The 23938-nt window shown below is 40.5% G+C and overlaps 1 protein-coding gene across 2 annotated transcripts in view; it reads right to left on the bottom strand.

Moving 5' to 3' along the window:
• Positions 1 to 2084: 2084 nt before the first annotated feature.
• The window catches only part of LOC311017363 (metabotropic glutamate receptor 4-like), a 111057-nt gene continuing 89203 nt past the window's right edge, over positions 2085 to 23938 (bottom strand). Inside the window, exons 6-11 of one of the 2 annotated variants that reach the window (XM_084015636.1) lie at positions 20415 to 20615; positions 13826 to 13962; positions 11513 to 12448; positions 8007 to 8253; positions 6708 to 6753; positions 2085 to 4835 (exon numbers count right to left, since the gene is read on the bottom strand). In XM_084015636.1, coding sequence (XP_083871762.1) covers positions 6716 to 6753; positions 8007 to 8253; positions 11513 to 12448; positions 13826 to 13962; positions 20415 to 20615 — 1559 coding nt within the window. In that variant the 3' untranslated portion in view covers positions 2085 to 4835; positions 6708 to 6715. The remainder of the gene's footprint in view (positions 4836 to 6707; positions 6754 to 8006; positions 8254 to 11512; positions 12449 to 13825; positions 13963 to 20414; positions 20616 to 23938) is intronic. The other variant, XM_084015635.1, reaches the window with a different exon arrangement.

Genomic DNA, 23938 nt, shown 5'->3' with positions numbered 1-23938 from the left:
CGTACGGTCACATAACTGAATTTTTGGCCATAACTCAAAAATTCATGTTCTAATTGTGACAATTTCCCACAGATGTCTAATAGGATAAGATGATGACTTGATGATATTTTTGGAAAGGCATGGATGTGAACTGCAACATGACTGGTTGGTAGGGCTGGGTATCATTGGTACCACTCAGTATTGAAGCACACTGAGGAAAATGGAGCCACATTTCGGTGTTTGTTGCACTATGGCAACAAGACAAAATGAGAAACAAAATATACTTTCACTCGCAATCAACATCAGAAATGGTCCAATCCAAAGTACGGCCCCTATATTTATGCGCCACTGCTAAGATTTCACACATGGTTGCAGACAGATGTGCCGCTTTTGTTTCTCAGTTCTCTCTGTGAAGTTTTCTTGAAGTGATATAATGCAGCCCCGGTGCTTTTCAAGTGGCTTGAACACTGCCCTGGACTCCATTAAAACATTTTTTTAACCTTTATTTAAAGCTATCATCTATGATTTGAAAAGGTTCGAAAAAAGCATCCCCCCCACACACCCCTCCCCTCTGTGCTCCTTAATCCCAATATTTTTAACTCTTAAATCTATAGCATTAACCAGTGAATCTTCTTTTATTGGTGGTTAACAGGTAAATGTCTCCGTTGGGGAGACTTTATTGGAACTTGAAAAATGTACATTACCTTGCTTGGGAAGTCTCCTATACATCACAGCCAAAGAGAGAGATTTTGCACATGCTGCTGTGTTGCTAATTCACTTCACATCGCTTAAAAGCACAAGGCTAATGATAACACAGTATCAGTGATCACCCAGGTGGCAATTTCAGCCCTGCAGTACACTATAAAGATGGTGTTACCAGCTCTACTTTTCATTTAGAGTGGCTCATAACTCTGTCAGCTTTTATAGATAGTATGATATTTTCTCAATTTGTTCAAGGCTTATGTTGCGGGTAGCGCTGACCGTATTGATCCGCCATTAAAGTGAGGCGAAGGTTCCCGGCTCCCCTGATTACTGGTGAAACTCGCCGTACACAGGCAGCATTGTTGTTACTTGATGACTTGTTTTCATGTTCGAGAGTTTCTGTTGTCAGTGTTACGACACAGTGGCACACTCAGAAATAGAAGAAATAGAAATAGAAAATCCGGCTCAATAGCAGCCTTGATACCCTCCCCATGTTACTTTTCCAATTTAGTATGTTTGTCCGATGGTGAAATCCATTTTTCTCCCAAGCTCCCTGACAGCATCTCCTCTGGCGAATCACATGGCTTTATGATTCAGCAGTAAATATAATGAGATGGGAAATCCTGATTACTTGGTGGGAAACGCACCTCTTAGCTCTGGGCCATCCCCAAAGGTGAGATGTTGTATATGATCCGAATGTGGCCTTCTGCTCTTTATAAATCATGTTGATAAATTATGCATCAGTCTCCAGTTGCATTCACATACCCTCAATCAGGGATGCAGCGATCCCACCTCCAGTCCCGATAGGGATGCACATTCCTGTATACCGATACAATAATTGGATCATTGGAGTATTGATCCAATTTCTTTAACCAGCATGCATGTGCAAGGCAACTTCAGGCATGGCATAAACATTGCTTTCATAACAAAATATAACTTATTTACTGAATAGTAATTCATTACAAAATAATTAGAGTCAATATCGGCCCAATGCCTGATATCAGTGTTGATCCACCCAAACTTCAATTTTCATGACATGTCATTCATTATTTAACTCTTTTTAAGTGCAAGTGTATTTTTGTGCATTTAATGGTCATTTGCAACACATCCTATCCTAGATTTTTAAAACAGTCGTTCTGATAATCCACTAACCGACTGATATTTTTAGCTCAACAGGCACTGAAGGGTTAATCGTTTGATTGTCAACAACATTTTTGAGCATCTACTTGACAATGAAAAACAACATAGCTTGCCTTCTAGTAGTCTGGGATACAAAGTGAACATGGAGAAAAATAAGGATTACTGATGATGACGATGGTGGTTGTTATCTGGTACTTAAGGAAACTTTTCTTTCTCTGTGTGGAATTGTGAATGAAACATGCTCAATAAGAAGCAGCAACACATTATTAGCAAAACAGTCTTTTATTAGAAATATCTTGTATAAAAATGAACATGCTCTACACTTTTTCATTTTTTTCTATAGATAATTCATAAATATCCAGGCACTGTAATTCTTTTTATCTTTCTTTTTTTTTTTATAATTCAGTACATAAAGCAGACAGGATCAATCCATTTTAATAACATACATTAACTTGCCACTTTATTTCAGTCAGCACTTACATATTCTATTTTGTAACACAGACAAAGTGTTTTAGAAAAATAAAGGGGAGGTAGGGGGGTTGTGGCAAAAAAAAGAAGCAGTCAATGATCATATTCACAAACACAAACAATCCCACAAACAATACTTTTTATCAACTGATGAGAAAACAACATTTGCGGCAGCACCCTAGACTTTTTTTGTTGAGAATCTTCCACTAAACCAAAATTATTAGTTATATATAATCCTCTGCAGTAGCTTTCCTTCTGGACATTACACCCTTTCTCTCACGTTGTTCACATTACTTGTTATGAGTTTTGACATGCAACATACACATTTTTGCATTGCTGAGGATTACATTTAATGAGAGAAAATTCCAGAGTTACTGTTTATGACGAATACTTCAGAGACTAAAACAGAAATGAAGTTCACACACTAATTATAAATTTTACATTGAGTCTTCTTCCTCGCGTTTGAACAGAATACACTTGAAAGGTAATGGATGCAACACAAATGACACTATGAAGGATCCATGGAAAGAATGGCAGGAGTAGTTTAATGAGGCACAGAATGAAGGCACTGGCCTTTATTTATCAAGCCCCCCCCCCCTCCCCCCTTTTCAACTGAAGATGAGAGGTTGTCAATATTACCGTGAAAAGAATCAATGAATGTATGTTCGACGGGATTATCACTTTTAACAATGTTTAATGATGAACTAACCTAAAGGTGCAGTAGAGCTGCAGGTTTACTATCAGCTTTGGCCAAATTGAGTGAGTAATGTATTCATTTATTAAAATCTGAAATCTAAAATACAATTCTCTAGGATTTTGGGGGAATATTTAAACTGAGCTACCCCTAAAACTATCATATTAGTTCTGTTGAATGTTGAATTATGCCCTTTGATGGAAATTAGTCTGCACATTCTCCAATCGTGTCTTCACGCTGAGAAGCTGCACATAATTTTGCACCCAAAATGCTATTAAAACTCTTGTTAGTCATTTCCACCATGGCCTCAAATTCTTTCCTTTTGCGAGAGACTCGGATTACCTGCACATCTGTCACGAATCGCGTTGTAAACTTTAAAAAGTAATATATCTGGTCTGACAACGGACTGGTGTGTAGTTTTATACATCCACAAATCTAGTGTTTAGAGACAGACTGTTATCCTGTCTCCACTGCTATAAAAAAAAAACGAAGGATACTTTTTTTTCCTTCTCTCTAATCTCTAAACCTTGAAATACACAAATATAGAAAACGCATAATATGGAAAAAACACAGATGGAATAATTTATTGGAGGCAATGTCGAATGCAAGTGTCTTGTTATTGTGTCAGGGATTGTATCTTTAATGTTACCCGGAATGAAAGTTTAGCGAAACTTGAATTCTCATCCAACCGCTCGACGGCACATTTTGAATTTGCGACGACTTCATTCGACAAGCACGATAAATAAAGGCCAATAAATCTGGGGTGTATAAAGTACGCATCATCACGTCTTTATGTCCTGGCTGACGTTGTGTAGAGTTTGGTGAAAAACTATGAAGGTATTCCATGAATTTGCCTCTAATTCTTCTTTATTGAACAGAGGGTAACCCAGCGGTCCGTAACGACATCTCCACTGTGAATGACAACCATGACAAATGTTGCATTCCAAAGACGTTGACGACACAGCACAGTACACGTGATGCTCCCACAAGCATGCTCTGGGACTGTACACTAGGATTGCCAAGATGACGGCATCATCATCATCATCATCATCACCATTATTTTAATAATTATGAAACATTTATATAAAAAAAAAGAAAAGAAAACCAGGGATGACCCACTGCATTATTTTCAGGTGTTTCAGATATGGTTAGTTCATGTAGGAATACTGAATATACTTTAGTAAGGCATGTACAGTTTGAAGAGTACTGCAGCTTTCAACCCCCAATAATACCGTTAATCAAAAAATAATCACTATGTTTTTGATACTGTTTCACTGCATTTGACATGAACAAAAAACAGAAAACCAACCACCCACAGTCCCCCACATCCCTCCGCCCGCCCCTCCACCCCCAACCCTGTTTTTGTTTTGACAAATGATTCAGCCTCGGATCAGAACTGAAATTGTGTGCTTTACACTTCAGAAGGAAAACATACCGTCGACTCCAGGTGGTTCGCTCAGCCTGCATCTGGAAAACGTCACCTCTCAACGCTCGCTTGTGTCTCAGAAAGGGTGGGAAGAGGAAAATTATCCGTCCAATACTCCCCTCACAGCTTCCATCTCCCCCCTGCAAATCTGCTAATTTCTCATAAGCTTGGCATTCGAGCCGTTACCTGATTCTCTAGAAAAATAGGACATCCTTTGTATTTCCGGAGTGACAAATTCCCATCTTTCCACCCCAGTCCTCCTCCTCCTCACGTTGCAGCCTGCAAAGTCTTCCAGTATTTTCCCCCCAGTATCCCTACAATCAGGTGATTTCTCCTCAGGCAGGCCCCGGCTCCGCTCCCGCTGTTCCTCCCCGGCTTAGATGGCATGGTTACTGTAGCTTATGTATGTTTGCTTGGAAGCCAACACTGAAAGTGCAGGTGGAGGAGAAAGAAGGAGAAGGGTTAAAAATGCAACGGGGGACATTCAAAAAGGTGTGAGACTGTAATCTCTCAGTGCGCGTGTTGGAGTATAAATTGATGGGCAGTTCTATTTATGGGTGACTTCACCAAATCGGTGCAGGTGGAGCCCATCATAATAGCAGGGTCTTGTAATGTGAAAGCTGTATTTACAGGAGTGATGCCTCCTCTGTCGCAGAATAGAAACAGGAATGTGTCATTTGAGAAACTGAATTCAGGATAAAATGTTGCGATTATGCAAAGTAATAACACATTTTAAACAACCTGTTTAACCTCTGAAATGTAAAAACAATTGGAAAAAAATGTATCTGAGCTCTTCAGATTCAGTATTTTGTCCGAAAATAGAGGCCACACTACTTAATATCTACTTTTGATTGCTGCAAGTGAGTCATTGACTGTCTTGTACATGGAAACATTGCAGACATTTTGAAAACACATCGCCATTAAATATTTGTCAAGACAGTGATGCAGATGCAATCAGACTCCTAGGCCGTGGCATTGGTGGTATCAATTTAAGGACCTGCTATTACAGTACCATGAATGCACTCAGGGATACTCTGTCATAATGCTTTCCTCGAGGTTAATCATCTCATTTAATTGTGGCAAAACATAGCATCATATGGAGTCACCAAGCAGATCGCAGTTTTTGCACATTGATATAAAATGCAGTAATAACCATTCAAATGCAAATCTTTTACTCCATGCAAAGACCTGACGTTTCTCTGTGCACCAAGCAAAAACATGCAGCAGTCAGTGTATTACATTTTGAGATTTGGAAAGCGTGTAAATGCGATCTGACTTGGCACCGTACGTGTTGGCGTCCATGTTTGAGTCTGGTGCTCGTTATTCTTTAACGTTCTTTTCAGGTTTCTTGTAATTACATATCGGTTGTGAATCAAACACGTAAGAGACGACTGGAGGGCAGACCACAATGGCCATGACAAGCCTGACCCACTGGTGAAACATTACGGTCATACAATACAGTATTGGTTTCGTATGTGTGGAGCCATGCACCGACGCACACACACTGTATGTCTCGTGTAAGTGTGTGTGTGACATTTTCTAAATAAAACTATCCTCAGCGAGAGTGCTTGTTGTGGTGGTAATCACACTACCAATCTGCCAATCTGCCCACAGCAACCCTGGCTGATTGAATATGTCAGAGGGGATGAATCCAATCAGAAGACAGCTGAAAGCCCAAGTCGGGACAAAAAGTGCCGCGGAGGCTAGACGCGTCATGTAAACGCTTCTCTGTGTTTGTCGGATGCCACATCGGGGTGTATGATTTCGGGGCGGCCTTTCTCGCCATTTTCATCCAAGGCATCTCGTCGGAGAGACGCATTGATAAATGAACCTTATTTGAATATTTATGTGCTGCAAGGCCAAGATAAAGAATAGATGGTCCAGAAAGAATTGGAGCTGGCAGACTCATCTGTCTTTTCCCTGTTCACTCTTATTGTTGTCGTCCCATTACCGCAAATTCCTCCTTTTGTCAACGGGGAAACAAATTACAGGGGACACATGGCTATCGCTTGTCTCCTGCACTCAGACAGAGTGGTGTCATCGTCCCACATTAATAGGCATTTTTCAGCACCGTACAGCAATATTGTCGGCCCAAGTTAATGTTTGTGGACGGTGGATTTGTGAGGGTGTGATTACTGCCTCGTGTCATTCAGGTTGCTGTATTTCAGCCGGGGGTGGGGGATGCTTTGTGCACAAGTGTAGGCAGGCATGGGTGTCGTAGTGAACATCAGCAGAACTTAACAGGAAAAAAAGTGGTCACACATGATATAAAGGGCAGTCATTGTCTAATCAGGTTACCTGAGAGTCTAAAGTCCCTCACAAGGCTCCCCTCCCTCAACACAGTCTGACACATAAGCACAAAGAGCAGTTGTTAGATTCACAGTTCAAACCAGAGGACGAGATCAGTACCTTCTTAAATGGGCTTTTATAATAGGATAAGCTATCACGACTTCGTTCTCAGGTTGGAAAGAGGCGTTCATGCAAACGTGGGCGAAGGCTTTTAAGTCTAATACACATCATTCTACACTGTTCAGAGTACAAATCAGGACTTTCTGTCATCAGAACATGTGGGGCTGCATGATTGGATGTAGCCAGGCTCCCACAAAGGGACAGCCTACTCACACACTTTTTTTAGTGATTGAAATTTCCTTTTATCCTCAACACCGAGCCACCCGTCTGCTTAGTTCCTTTCAAAATCAGAACAGTGTGGGCACCCTGTCACACCTCCTGATTCACAAATCCAATGTGCTCAGAGTTGGTGAGAATGGAAATATTTTTCTGTTCCATGTACAGATGATCCAGCTAGAACACAGAAGTTACGTCTTGCCTTTTTCAAACATGTTCTTTTGTATTTTGCTTTAGCACATGTGGAATAGGGCCGTCCCCCTCAACCCAATAAGTATTTTCCTTTTTTGGTTGTTGATTAAGAATTATTTTATCGATGAATCATTTTTTAATGCTTTTTTAAACTGGATTACTTATTTCCAAGAAAAACATGAGCACATCTCTGGAAAATACAAGATTTAAAGTGGTCCTTTTGTTGGGTACGTCATAGAGAATTGATTTGATTTTTTTGTCGACTAAGAATTGCTTTGGTGGAGGACAGCCCTCGGGTGTTTTTTAAAATGACACGATCTTGCTTAGTCTAAGAAGAGCAATATGATGTGTATATTATATTAAACTTTTGTAGGCTACCAGCATTAGTTTGACCAATAAATAATTGAGAATTGCCATGTTAGCTAGAGGCTTAGTTGCAATCACTCATATTAGTTAATTATTAATTACTCACACAGTTCTGTTTATGTCATCTGCAATGGATCATGTTGAAAAATAAACCATATTATAAAACCACTTTAGTTGCCATCGTTTCTCGTATTCTCACATAAGGCTTGCTAACAGGAACTGCTGAAGTGCAAAGTAACACTGGTATCAACTATGACTGTTGACAAAAGGAGTTAATTATTTTCAAGCAGACATGTGTATTCTGTTACAGCAGTAATTAGAGAGAAGCGGCTCATTGCATCAGCATAGAAGGCTGGATGAACACATTTTCATTCTTTCTCTTCTCTCTTTTGTTCCATCAGGCGTGAGACCAACCTTGTGTTTCCAGACTTTCACAGAGCTCGGACTTGGCCTCTCCGTTGGGCCTCAGGCCGCCTTTGGGGTTGAACTTGTTGGACATGGTGGCTGCGGTGACCACAGCCTTCAGGCTGCGCTTGCGCTTGGGTACGTTCTGCTCTGGATGAAGGAGAACCACGTAGACCTTAGGCATGTAGAGCATTCCCAGAGAGACCGATGCACTGAGGCTTACGGAGATGGTCAGGGTTGTGGTCTGTATATACATCTGTATTATGAAAGAGACACAAGCAAACACAATTGTTCATTGAGGCTTCGCTGGCTGATGGACAGTGATGTTTCTAGTAACTTTTTGTTAATTTTTTAAATTTTCTTCAGGTAAATCACTGCTTCATATGTAGGACAACTTAACTTTGCACAGCACACAGTATCCCATTATGACATGGCGACGACATACAAACAGAACCCTTTATTCATATTCCATAAATGTCCTGTGCTGGGTTCATCACTCCAGGGCTCTGCTTTCAATCACTGTATTTGTTTATTTATGATACATGACTAATAGTATGTCTGTGTGGATGTTTTTACCCTGAGATTTTAGACAACAGCATAAGGGCTTTCTGTGTGCTTTCTGAAGCCAGTGACAGCTGCAGCTCACAGCTGGGTAGCAGATATATAGCCGAAGGCAAGCGCTATGGAGCGGAAAGAAACATCCTACAGCATATTAAAAGTGTCTGCAAGTGATTTTTCATTTATGATAATTATCTCAGGGCTCAGACACAGTCCATCTCTGATTTGTTGATGTATGGGATGTGGTGAGTAAGCGCACAGGCTGTAAAAAATAGAATTTGTTGAACGTATTTGATATTGACAAGTGCATACGCAAGGTGGAAACATGATTTCTTTAGTTTAAAAGTGTATTTCCGTTAACAAACCTAATAGAAAATCATCAAAGTAATGAATTGCATAATGATCCACAACACTCCAGTGTAAAAACCATGAATTAGAAAACAAGAGAAAGAAGAGAACAGTTGACTTTGCCCCTTGGAATAAAACTGCTGGGGTCCTCTGAAGTTTCTGGCAAGGCGAAGAGTGTACAGTGGAAACACAGCTGGCAGACATCCTTCAAAGAGATTTGCCTGAGGTTTTGTCTGACATTACATTTGCAGACATCACAAATGAATGAGTCTTTTGGCATGGGGATAGCCCACAGGGCCCGAACCACTAGCATGTCAACAGTTATAAATTGTGTTTGCCAGCATTGGGTCATGTTGACGTGTGTTGTTTGTACATGAGCTTGTGCAACATTTATCCTCGCGCTTCAAGATGTTTAGATTTTTTTTTTTTTACAAACCTTTGCAGTACCACGTCCATCTGAGCTGTCGGTAAATGTCTATTACTATGACTTTGACCAAGATAGGAAGTAGAGTATATGGATTTTTGTAGCATTCTTTTAGACCTTTTGTGCGCATCCATAAGGTAGAGCAGTACTTTCTAGGGCATTCAGTTAGTTCAACGGGGAAAAGCAAAGATGTACAAAATGAAATAAATAGCACGACCTGTTGCAATGACAATGATATATGTTGATGGAATAAAAACAAAACCCATAGAGAGGCCGTGCAGAAATTAAGTTCCCTAAAGCCATGTCAGTCGAGAAAGATGTCGGTGCAAAATGGAAGTGGTAGGGCATTGTGTTCCATCATGCTGCAATGCGAGCACTCCTTGGTGAAGGAGGGGGGGAGCTTGTAATCTCCTGAGAAGATTACACGTGGCCTGTGGTGAGTTCGGAACAATATTGCTACCCCTCTGGAGTACAGAGTGGAGTCACTGTGTGAGGGGGGCCAAGACCCCTGTCCTCCTCCGTCGGCACTGGTGACATGAATTTTCTCTGACACGCCGATATGATTGCCAATCTGCTCCATCGGCGCAGCGAGGAAACAGGACTGGGGACAGGAACCTCAGAAGGCTCAGCCATTATGAAGTTTCTTTGAAGCAGGATTGCTCCTTTTATGTCATTAGGCATCAAATCCCTTGTCTAGACAGCTGCCAGTGCTGTCCCTACCTATATGCAAAACATGCAAATGGGTGCACACTTCCATAGCTCTTCCACGTCCTTGCACCGAAATATTTAGACTTTTCTGGATCTAGACAAATACAATTATTTGCTCATTTATTAGTCTATATTTCCTTGAGCAAAACATAGAAAAGCACAGGTGTAAATAATGAAATTAATGATGTTTAAATTAAATTTACTATAGCTGCTTCAGTTTCAGGGTGTTGGTATTGTGCATACTTGCTCACAGTTAAAATGTCTGCAATGAAAAAGCTTCATCAACTCTGGTTTGGTTCCAACACATGTCAAAGGGGATCATGATTAGTCACAAAATATAAAACTTTTTAGTATGAATTAACACATTTGCTTTTGGATTATGATTATTTAATTAAACAAATGCATGAGATGGGTAGTCACACTTAACACACTTAACAGGAATGGATTCATATTTAATGGTGTTGAATGAATAAACAAGATACGATCCATTTCTTTTATTTCATGTACTGTAATGTAACGTGACCTTCATCCTTTTGTGATAACAACACAGAGAGTCTTCTGTCAATTTGATTGAAACCCTGTCAGATTATATATTTATCATATGTTAATGGCTGCTATACATGAAGTACACAATTAGTCATTTGGAAGAAGAATAGTTTGCAACTGGATAATAGTATTAATGTTACTGGTTTACTACATCTTTATTATGTTTTTCAAATTGTTGGGACCAAAGGGTGTCATACCCCCTCTAAAGAAAATACTTGGTGTTGAGTTATTTTCCCCTAGTCTGGCAATCTTCTGGCTGCTATTAATTTTGTTATTATGCAGCATTCCCATACTGATGCTTCTATTGTGATTAGTGGTTTGACTTTTCCACTCACTGCTTTATTAATGTGCATCCGTGTTGAGCAACCTCAAAATTAGCACTTGTAAAAGGGTTATTTGTGATTCCCTTTTTACTGATGAGCAACATCAACAGCCCCAGTATTTCTGTGCAGCTTCACAAACCAGCGCTATCTATTTGTGTGTGTCTGTGCAGTGACTAACTACTCGGTATTCCCACCCTGTGAAGCTGAGTCAAACGCACATAAGCATAATTAAAGAAAAACGTATCCAAGAAAACTTGAAGTGAATGAATTATCCTCACAAGACGGCTCTAAAAAGCCTTGTAATCCCCGCAGTCGTGCAGAAAGCCCATCATCTCATGACGAACAGCGGCAGCATCCACAAACACAAGAGCCCGATGCTACACAACACACATAATTTCAGTGGCCATTTTCGTCACAATGAGGCCCATAAGAAATATACGCCAAATGGAAAACTGACATCCAACGTGCACAAGTGGATTGCTGCAATTGTGCTCTTTTTAGGTACACTACAATTGATGGCAAAGCAGCTTAGTGACTGCTTTGTGCAAAAAAAAATTAAAACGGTTATAGAGCCAAAATTTGGTTGGTTGTTTTTGTGGAATATTTACCTTTTCGGCTGATTGTGAGGTCCCGAAGAAGATGGGGATGAAGGCGAGCCATACGATGCAGGTGGTGTACATGGTAAAGCCGATGGGCTTGGCCTCGTTGAATGTCTCGGGAACCCCTCGGGTCTTGATGGCGTAAACTGTGCAGGTGACCATCAGCAGCATGCTATAACCCAGCAGGCAGATGAGAGAGAGGTCTGATATATCGCATTTTAGGACACCGCGGGCCATTTTAGGATTTGCCGTACGCTGGTCCTCGTAGTCGATGATGGCTTGTGACGGGTCGACGCCGAACCAGATGCACACCCCGAGGAGCTGGACTGATATCAGGCTGAACGTGATTACTAACTGGGAGGCCGGGGAGATAAATCGAGGGGCGCTGACCGACATCTTGCCCTGCTCAAAAATCCTGTAGATCCGATTCGTCTTGGTCAGCAGTGCTGCGTAGCTAATGCTCATACCCAGGCCCAGGAAAATCCTTCGCAGGGAGCATATCACCACATCAGGAGTGGAGATCATGAGGAACGTTGTAGCATAGCACAGGAAGATGCCTGTCAGCAGCACGTAGCTCAGTTCTCGACCCGACGCCTTCACAATGGGCGTGTCGTTGTAGCGTATAAAGGTGACAACCACAAACATTGTGGCCATGATGCCGAAGACGGCGATAAGGACGGGTATGACTGCCCACGGGGAGCTCCACTCCAGCTTGACAATGGGAATGGGATCGCAGCCGGTGTGATTTGCATTCGGCCGCAAATCAAAGCGACACATCTTGCAGCTGAAAGTGTCGGCCTGATACTGGTAACCGTCACAGTTCTCGCAGTGCCAACAGCATGGAATTCCCTTTACTGTCTTCTTGCGCTGCCCAGGACGGCAGGGTTGGCTGCATATGGAAGAGGGGACTTCTTGTGCTGCACCGGGCCACTGCATTTCATCGATCTGGAGGGAGAAAGGAAAGGAGAAAAATGTGCAGAAATTACCCATCGATTCCACATCACCATACCAACACTGAGTTACTCATACACTTGCATTCCTTGAAGCCCAAACAAAGTGCATAAATACCGTGCACTTACTCTGTATTATCGCATTTGGACAAGCGGATATTCACAATTTAAGAGCACTTTCAAGGGTCCGTAGAGGAAAAACATCAGCACAATTTACTACATATTGTTTGTAGGTTACAAAATGCACGGAATTCAATTAACATTTGGTGAATTAGTTTACGAAGAAGGGCATGATCGAATGAACAAACTGTAAATGGAATATTCTTTTTATCAAGACACCACTGTGTAAACTCATTGAATTATAACAACGTTGCCATTAAATTACTTCCAAGTAATGTTGTACCTACTGGAGCAACCAAAGTAAATGGTCTGCGTGGTGCTGCAGCCCCCACAATGCAGTGTCATGTGCCTTCATTGTTGCATTCACGTTATTTATTTTTATTATAGCGCAGCTTACTTATGAGGCCTTATTAAAGTAAGATAGGGTGCGGAAAGGGATAGGGAATGTTAAATTATTCACATAAACATCTGCATGATTTAGATGATTTGTGTTGAACAGAAAAATCTCCATATGGCATTCTTGTTCTTTTTTTCCGTGGAGATCCTTGCCGTGCATGCGGACCTGATAACTTCATCAGTGTGCTGCAGTAACTCAGGACCTTGATGTCTACAACCATTTTAATTCCATACCTACAGTATGCATATCAGCAAAATAAGTACGCCCTCAGGGCTCATGTATTAATGATATGTAACAACGAAAGGATGAATACTCACTGTTCCTCACATTGTGGCATCTAAAACAAAACAATTTTGACGTAAACACATGCAAAACTGCAGATTACAGTGCTCCATGCATATGTATAAATTGAAGAAGGAACGGGCGTATTACTGTACCACATAATGATGGCTAATGTCAAAATAAGGTTAATGCAAATGTTTTTTTTCCCTTCATTGGAGACCTACTTATAAGGGCATAATCGGGAGTGGAAGCACGCTCTGAGTTGATCTAAAGCATTTTTTAGCCTGCATGTTTATTATTTCTAGAGCCAACAAAAAAGTTGATTTATTATTAATATTAATCCGTGGACCGTTGCCCGAAAAAGAAATAAGCTAGATGAATGTGAATAAATGAAGCTCTACTACATAGCATACTAGCAATATTAGAGTTGCTGTTAATCGTAATAAGAAGGTGCTTTGGTGTTGGATGGTGATATTCAGCATGATCCCCAGCGCAAAAATCTGCCATTTGGATTATTAGAATAGACGTACAATGTGTCATTTATAATTGAAGTAATATCCAAAACCTGCATACATCTAAGTGGAGCTGATCTGTCCAGTGACCAATGATCTTGTATTCCGTGGTGTTGTTTGTGATCTGGTATTGGTAGATTTCATAGCGACCGGGAGCATCTCCGTTCACGTTGAAGACCACCGGGGTGCCAGCAATTCCTGTAGGATGAAAACAAAAAAAATGTTATTGTTGTTTTTTTAAAGAGCAAATTGCAACATGAAGCCCAGTGATGGACAATGCAGTACAAACATCCAGCAGTTCCCACAATGCTCTGACAGGAAATGAGGCTGCGAGGGGACTTCGGGCTAATGCTGTTACGGTGTTAATGACGGGAGCAAAATTGATGTTGACAGCCATGTTGTCCAGGTCCTTTGAGGAGCACCAGGGCGGCTGTCTGTTGATGTTCCCATATCATTTCACACTCCTTCATTCTGTTCATTGCCCCGTTGCTCGTTATCCACACAGTCCCCACTTGGAGTGCTAACAAATGACAGCACTGATTTTGATTAGCACTTTGAGATCTTTTGTCGTCCCTGTGCTTTCTGGTTCCGAGCCAACCTACAAACCCCCCTTCTCTTGCTCTGCAACTTGTTATAAAATCGTGGTGTGAGGGATCGAGGTTTCGGAGATTTAGCCCTGAGAGCCCACTGCAGCGTCTGTGAGGAAAGGTCCACTAATACCATCCCCATCTCTGTCTATTTGCTCCGGCCACATTTGTTTTCTCTCCCGCAATGCAATCCAATAACACTCAACAATTCTGTAACATGGTGAAAAGTAAGGGGGAAAACGCTAGTTAACTTGCTAGCAGAAAAGTGTTTTTGGGTAGCCAACAGTCGGCATGTTCTGCACAGTGTGTTCTAGAGCTACATCAAAGGGATGAAAGTGTATATTTTCCCCTGCAACAGAAAAAATGATATCCATCTCGTCCAGACACCATACTCTGTTTTCCATTGTCGGGGAGAAAGAGTTGTTCAAGTATCGACTACACCCTCATCTGTCATAACGATAAAAGGAATTGTTTATTTGATTCAGTCGCTCCCTTGAATAGGTCACAGTATTGATTGTTTTGAACCTGTGAGTCGGAGTTAGAATCCTGGGAGTCGGGCTTTAAGACCAGATTTATTTCTCTCCCCTTCTGTGGATTCTAGCATGTCAGAGTTCTGATCAGAACCTATACGATCTAATTGCGTTAGTATAATCCTGCTGCATTATGTAGAGGGCACATCTAAGACAGCAGCAGGCTGTACAATTATGAAATGTTCCTGCCCATCTCAGCAATACTGGGAACTGAGTGGGATGTTTGATCCTACTAATTTGATCGCTTTAATCGATTAGTTTCACCTCTTCACTTGCAAAAAAAGGCATTGCATGTTTCACGCACAAGCTGGCAAACATTAGAAAAACTGCTTGTTTAACAACCAGGTCATATTTTTGAGGAAACGCTGCATAAGAGTCCTGGAAAGTAAACCCCCCAAAAAGTAAATGGTCACAGTGAAATCGTCTGTTAAATTAACATTAATGTGGGTGAACTGGGTTCCTAAAAATGAGTGTGAAATGCTTTGACCGCTAAATTAACACAACTGTACAGCGGGGATGTCTGACAAGTTTTCTACTTGTTATTCCAAGCATCTGTATTTTCCTACTTGATTTTAAAGCTGGTTTACTGAAAGAGAAAAAAATGAAAGTGCTATCTTGCTTCTCTTAAGAATGAATTAATGTTTTTAATCAAAACAGTTATTTCCAGAATATAACATGAGAAATTGACCTTTCCACTGCATTAAAAGCCATTAGTCAAAGCCACGGGAAATCTAATGTGTTTACAAATGTTGTGTTAAACCTGATAAAAGGCAGAAGCAGATGCTGCTGTTGAACTTTAAAAGCACGTCGGATGCTTCTGTGAATTCAATGAAGATAAACTTAACAATACAAGTAAAAGAGAACAGAATGATCAAATTTTCCTCATTAATGCAAAGCATTGATTTTAAAAATGGTTATTTACTGCAGCTTTAATTTATTTCTACTGTAAATTGAAGCCTTGCATGGTTATTAGTCATTCAATTGGACAGAGTTAAGGGCCAATGTGAGGGTTGATTATCTTTTCAGCATTCCCTATTTTATGACACCGATCTCCAGGAATAGTTTAGTCTCACAGTTTGCTATGCTGCTTGATCGTTCCCTGGACAGGCAGGAGCCATTATGAAGCTGTATACACATTCTTTAATTTGAGATCCTTTTACTGGCTGTTTGCTTAGGTCTGAGTAGAGAAATAAATCTACAATACACACGGTACATACACTGAATAATATATGATCGTGTGACTGAGAGCATTCTTAAGATACGTCCCAATTGAATTAGTGATCCAACCTCTTGAACACAGGCAGATTTAAGCGACTACGTGTAAACCCGATTTTACAGACAACCTTTTATCACAACCCTTTTAACACAGCTTTACGATCCGATTTATGTCTTGCAAGGTTACTTTGAAAAACAAAGATGTCATCATCATTAAGCGTCACATCTGAATACAACAAGCGGCAGTTTCCTGGAGCAATGCCAGGATCACAACTTTAATGCCATGCATCGATAAGTATCAACTTCATCTACAACGTCTGTCGTGCTTGGGTTTCATCTTTCCTTTAGTCAGCATGGATGCGTTTAGAGAATTACCAGAACACACTGGGATCATGCGAACGTTCCTGTTGTTTTCCTCCAAAGCTTTTTAAAAAATCTCCATTCTTCTGTGGCTAAAGCCTATTAAAAGCAAGGCAGCATTCCGGTAATGGGCAGCATTGATTTTTTTTTGCAGCCGTCCCCGTAGTAACCCCAATGGCTTTGGTGCTGACGAGCCTTGCAGTAATATAACACCGTGAATAAAGGAATGCATAAAGAATTGAAGTTTAATTCCACAACACAAGCCTGATATATGGTACTTAAGATTAAAGAGTTACACCAGTGTTGCAGTATAACGATTTTATCCACTGTAAAATTTATATCATGGTGTTTTTTTTGCAGTGACCATTTTATATCACAGTATTAGAACGTCATAAGGGATTCTCCACGCAAAACATGATTCTACCAATATTCACTTTTGCAGGGAAACAACATATTTTTTAAGAACAGCTGTGTTTATTGGCTCTGAATAAGAATGAAAATGAGGTACAGACCTGCATGTGTTTTGGAGTATCCTGCCCCATAATGTAAATGTATGTATTACGGACGGTATTGTGAAATCCATATGGTGGCCAAACGTGACACCGGAGACTAAACCATAGCCCTCCATTAAGACCTCTAAGAGTCTCCTAAAACTAAACAAATATGGCTTCAGGACAGAATTCTTTTTTTAATTTGACACAAATGAGGAATGACCTGCTTACATAGTAATAACCACACAGTGCAGGTAAACAGTGTTTTGACTTTGAAGATGGGGCGTACAGTAAACCACGGCTGAGCACTGCAGTTTCCTTTCAGCATCCATTAGGGATGAAAACTGACTGCTGCAAGTCTGGTCGAGCTGTCGAGTTAACCTTTTATTATCCTCAACCTTAAAGGTTACGTTGACTACCTTATTTTAGAAAACTCATCCCTACGTAATTCATAACCATGTTTGCTTTATTCCTTCGCTGCTTTGTCTCTACTTTAAATCTCTCTGTATAAATCAGAACCGCTCTGAGGCAGTAAATGTCAAATCATGCATTGTCCTTTAACAGATTTGCAGATGTTCTCCAATATAACCTCAATTTCTTTACCAACATAACTGACGCCTGTTGCTGCCCCCCCCCCCCCCTGTTGCCCTTTGGAGGCAGTAGACTACCATGTGCCTTCATTTAAATTCTTAAAAAATGGAATAGATATGCATTTTATAGATGTGATTTTCTGGAAGCATTTTTAAGCATAATGAAGGATTACGTTGAAAAGAAACCAATGTTGACTGAAAATGGGAAACTCATTTTTGTTGACATCAATCTAGATATGGCTGTGGATTCACAAACTGTGTTATTTCTGTGACAATGATGATTGTCACCAGGTGTCCCCGGTTATGATAGTTGAGCTTATGTTGTCTTTCCCTAAAAAAAAATGTTATTTTAAACCCAAACTAACCAGCAGGAATTGCTAGTGTGGGACATGATCTGCAAACAATTGTGTTCACTGGAGCTCTCAGCCCAGCAACGGTTACTGGCAACTGAACTATGAATTCTGCAGCATTGTGGGAAGTGTTATCCAAAAGTTCCTTTATATTTCCTCAGTTTACTCTAAATTATTCCTGTCTCGTACTTTCTGTGGCGTGACCCGCACCTCACCCTCAGATACCACCCTGTAATTTATCACACAAATAAATGTATCCTTCACTGTATAATCATCTGGTGAGGTTGGAGTGGGTTTGAGGCTGTCAAGACTACTGGCAATGCTTTCTGCTTGATTGCATGAACACTTTAACCCTCCGTTCATCTGTTGTATAATTAGCTTGAGTTGTTACAACCACCAACGCTAACCTGAGGTAGACCCCGTTCTCCGTACATTTATATTTCTTCACCAGCCGGCAGGTCAAAGTCATGCACATGCTCCTTTCATCACCTCCTAAGTACATCCTAAGGTCCATCTCTTTTCTTCTATTTGGCCTACAATTAATTTTCAGACTCAAAGTGTGTCTTAATTTCTGCTTGTGTTTTATATTTGTATAATCATGTGTGTTCAAGAACTCAGACACATACAGTATCTAAAACAGTTAAGCCAAAAATCCATGAAAATGGTATGAGCCGCGGAGACTTTCATGTTAATTATTTAGGCAGAAGAATGACTAGTCGTTGTGGTCCAGTCGGTCTTTGTTCTTTATTTAAACGTTCTAGTCTTTCTTATCCAGGATGATGGGTGACAAAATAAGTTGTTGCTTGAGCTATATAATGTGGAATTTTAACATTTCTTTGCCCACTGGCACTGCAACACTTTCGTACTAGAAATGTTTTCGCGATGTTTTGTTGGGACAGCAGTTAATGCAGTTGCCTGGAACTGTTCCAGCAATAAGAAAACCTCATTCAGAATCCCATTGAGATTTGTAACAATTGGAATAACAAAAACCTTCTGCTGTGGTACATCAACCTCCTCGGCAGTATGTTGTGTGGTTCCTGCCATATGTTCAATCATCTTTGCAAAATAATTGAAGATTGTTGTTTGTTCAATACATGTTTTCAGCTGTCTTTCAATGAATTTCCCATAAGCACGTCAAACATCACTTATCCGCCTCCAAATACACTGATATGATACATCTAAGATACATTGGGATGCTAATGTTATTAACCCACATTAACTGATCATAAACAACAGGGTTAGTGCCTTGCTTACAGTTGGTTGAAGTACGTAACAAACCGCCCAGCTGCAACGTTAACCAGATTCACATCGCTTAAAATCCATCGTTTATTGCCAGATGCTGTGTATTTGCGAAACGGGCAACAGTTCATCCGTCTGGGAGCGTTAGCTGCAGTGATGTTGTGTGTTTTTCTTGGACACATGCAGCCACTTTACCCACTGAGTCTCCACAGCATCAGTTGGTTTAGCTATGTGTTTGCCTGGCATCCTTTGACAAGGTTTTAGCCAGTGCATTGCAAGCCTGCGTAATGTTACCGAGTCGAGAGCGAGCGTGTGATGATAAGTTTGATGCTGACAGTAATGTTACAGCTGTGGAGGGAGCCGTGCAGTGATTGTACAGTTTATATGTCGGTGGATAAATGCTACAACTCTCCAAGACCCACGCTCCTGTCAAAATATGCGTTTGTTAACGGTGAAATGGCTAATTATTAACATCCTTAATCTGTAATGAGGCGATATAACGACCTGGCTGATGTATCAGTCTAGGCCCAGCTCTTGTACTTGATGCCAATGTCTTACAATATGTTAAATTTTTTTTGCAGAAAGACTGATGAAAGTAATATAAATGGGGGATTTGCATTAAGTTACAGTAGCTAGTGGAACAGAGGCTGGACAGAAAGTGACATCAAAACAGCTGATACTTGTGTATGTGTGACCTCTGTGCACATAAGTGTATTTAACTGCTACTTATATAACGGTATGTATTTGGCCAGTAACACTAAAAAATCAGCATACAACCGCCACCGGAAAACCGCTGGTGCCTGTTTTCATGGTGCTGTGCGTTAACTCTCATTCCCTCTCTTTTCTGCACAATTTTAACTCTGCAGCCAGAGCACTTCAAGCAGGAGATTTCTTGCGTGGGCAATTGAATGCTGACAAGATAAGGCGGGAAAATCTCACTGAGCACAGTTCCTGCACATCATCAGCGATGAGAAAACGCACTGTTTTGCTGCTGATTGTCAACCCTCCTATGGATCCCTGCCTCTAGCGCAGAGTAATTTACATGCAGTAGCCCGGTAATTGGAAACCACTGTATACTCGAGCCTTTGCATGGGAACGTCGGTGAGCCAAATATAAATAGGACATACAAATTGCTTCAGATAACGGCGCACAAAGGCCACAGAATGAAAGTTATGCAGGTAACATCGCTTTTTGTACAAATAGACTGATTACTTAATGTACACATCTTGCTGTACACTTTCTGTACAGCGTGCACACATGCAACTTTGGTGGAATTAGGCGTACACACCTGTGAAGTTGACATTGCGGATATACTTGAGCAGCAGCGTGCCGTTGATGAGTTCCATCTTGGAGCAGAGGCCGACTCTCCCAGGGCAGAGATCTTTGTGCATGTTATGCAGAGCGTGAGCCATGGCGTAGACTGCGTCGATCACAAACTGAACCTTCCCCTCTTGTTCGTAGGATGAGTCCTTCCCGATCCGCTCGTGGTCTAAAAGAAAAACATCAACACAGAAATGGCGACTCATTATATGATGCCCGACGAGGGGCTGACATGAGTATTATCACAGATTCACTTTCGCTGCCCTGCTGTGTTTTCAATCCAATCATGGCCGACTATCAGCACTAGAATATTTGATATGACTGACATAATATTCAGAACAGAAAAAGCTGCTCCACAATCAGTCGAAAATGTAAAACTGAATAACTAGATTTGTAAAAACAAGAAAATGATAGCCTTTCAAGAGGCTTGATTACTCAATTGTGAACCCATCATTTTTTCCTACGCCTTTAATTTATTTAGAGATTGCCGATGAATTGTGTGTTAATTACATGCTTTTTCTTCTAGACATCAATCACAGAATCTCCAAAATGGTCTTGCGTACAGCCTTTCTCATAATGGCCTGTTAAATCACTAATAACACCCACTCAATATGTTTTAAAAGGTTGTTTTTAGGTGGCGCATATTCTTATCAGTCTCTCTCGATGCCGCTAACAGCCTTTGCAGGACTCCGTGGAAAGATCTTAAGCCAATAAAAGTCAAGGTAAACTAAAAAGTTTGTCAATTTAAATTGGAAAATGTACGCTCTCATGTCTTGTATATGTGAGCTCCCGGTGTTTATCCCCACACAGTCGTGTGCCGCCTCACGTCAATTAATCAAGAGCAGGATGTGATAGAGTGGTCGAGGGGGAGTGGAAGACACAGCAAGACATGCCTAATCATTCTCCAGTATTAACGTAATTAGTTATGACAGGTGTATATTAGTCCTAGCTGGGGATGTTCTAATGTTTTGAAAATGTGTTATCCGTGAAGCAAGGTTTCAATTATAAGCGTAATGCCTTTGATGGCCAATGCCTGAGACGTGGGCTGGGTGACAGCAGGTGCTATTACTGCTTTGAAAACAGCAAGAACTGGCTGAATGAAACTTCAAAATACGCCCCTTTCAGTTAATCTGATAGCAATTAAAGGTGTCAGCCACACGAATGAATAAGCACCCTGCAATGCACAAGCATTGTGTCTCTGGAAGGAAATGTGCTGTGATGTTTGAAAGGAGCCTGAAGGAACATTAAGTTAGCTAGTTAAAGGACAATTATGTCTGAATGAGGGAAAGATTAAGTAATGTTACATATGTCTGAAAAGGGCTTTTTACACCCATCAGAGTCAGCGTTATGTATGCATTGGGTGCATTAATATATATGCTGCCCAAGATTTACTTACTTGACCAACAAGTAGTAGCAGCAGAGGTGTAAATGCAAGTTATGACCTGATGTTAATTATGTTACTCTCCTTGCTTTGTGTCATAATTATAAACCTACGCAAGAACATTTTTGTATGACTCGTACAGCAATATATTTTTAAAAACATGTCATGAGTCTTTATCAAGGAATGTTAATATAATAGTTTCCCGACCTTCTTGTACATTTTTGTTGTCGTTGTGTAAAACAGACATACTTGTATAATGCTTTCTAGTAGACATTCAAAATGTCCAACCCTGAGGCTCTGCGATCTGAACCAAGATGGCAAACTTAAGTACTCCTTTCAAACTTGCATACCAGATCCACTCCTTCTGCTCTTACCTTTCACAATAAAAGCCCTAGACATGTTTACCAGAGGGAACTCAAAATTCACCCGGAGCATTTTACTGAAAGGAAACTGAATAAAACAGCTTACAGTAGCCTTGACTATACAACAAACAGACTGCCAGTCACTGCTGTGGGTTAATAGGAAACCATTATTTGGATCTCTGCCTGCACACATCTATTAAAACATTTTAGTGGAAAATTGCAAATTTGCAAACTCACTGCTGGCATGAATAATTGTGATTAAGAGATGAAGTATTACGCATTTTTTGTCCATCCCCAAATTACAAAGAAACAGAAACACATTGTGAGAGAATTAGGAGAACATTAACAGAACAAACACTCTCATAAACTGACACTTCAGTGCTACCACAGGTTTTAGTGCTGTTACAGCTGTGATGAGGACGGCTGGGTAAAAATAAACGGTGCACATGCGTACTGCTTTAAACATCTTTTATAAACGAACTATTTAAACACTGTTTTAGCTTCATTCTTTGTCGCTTAGTTCCCTCTCTCTCAATGAGAACATAGATGGGTACAATGTTAAATTATTTGTCTGCATTATTTCCCTGAATGCGATACTAACGCTGTTTGAGAGACTCTTAGAAAAAGCAGTTGATTGGCAAAGCATTGCAGATGAATCCACTTGAATACAATATATTTAGCTGTCAGATGTGGAAGACAGATGATTGTTGAAGTGACAGATAACATTTGACACTTTTTATTCTTTGTGAAAATCTCTTCTGAGACCAAAAATAGTGACATCCTGTAACAGGGTTAGGGTTAGTTGTTGGTTAGGCTGTTTTCTTGTGCTTTGGTTGTTGATGCTTTTTTAGGAATAATTAAATCCCCTGATTGTGAACTCTACTCAGCATCAGGGGGGGATAAAGATGTCAGAAGTAATGTCATAATTTGTTTTACGGTGCCTCATTTCACCTGTACCATGAAAGAATGACCTGAGAGTGATTCTGAATAATAACTCATGGCAATAAAACATGATGTGGAAACGTGGACGGAGTAGCCATGATCAATTAGATGTGCTAATGTGTGTGCCCTCCTAAAAATTGGCCCTGTGCTTTTGCAGGCTGTGCTAATTACTGGAATGTTGTTATAGTTTTTTAATAAGCGTGTAAGGTGAAGCATTTGAGTCATTTGTGCCATTTAAAAGGAACAACGTGGAACCTTCAGAAAATCCTTTTTATTAATGACGCCAATAGATGTTAAGTGAACAGCAGGCAGCGTGCACACCTCCTCTATAGGTGTTTTATTTGGACCATGATATTGAACTAGCTTACACTAGATCCAGGCCACATTACAGCTAGCTGGCTGTCATTAGCTTTGTAACACAAAAAACTCAAAAAGTCATTTTCAAATGGCAATCTTGCCGATTTACCAGGCACATCAGCCCTTCCACCTTCTCATTCACAGGTGTGTGGCAAGACAGTGTAAATGGTGCATCGAGATAAGATTACAAAAAGTGTCATGAAGCGGATGATAAAAGTGAAATCAGTTATTTAATTTTTTTATTTGCACACCTCGTAAGATGTGTGTGGCAGCCTTTTCTTATCTCAACAGACACTTCATTTTAACAAGTGCGAGCTTTAAACAGATGAATAGTTTTTGTTTGTCTTGTTGTTATTATCTATACGCTCCTCCAGCATTTGCTCGCTAAGACGAGGCAATTTAACATCAGTGACAAGGCTCTGAATGTTTAAACAGCTTGAATATCCCCGG

Source organism: Eutrigla gurnardus (assembly GCF_963514095.1).
Source record: "Eutrigla gurnardus genome assembly, chromosome: 8".
Taxonomy (NCBI): domain Eukaryota; kingdom Metazoa; phylum Chordata; class Actinopteri; order Perciformes; family Triglidae; genus Eutrigla; species Eutrigla gurnardus.
Note: the sequence above shows the minus strand (reverse complement) of the source record. Positions and strands in the feature narration are given on the sequence as shown.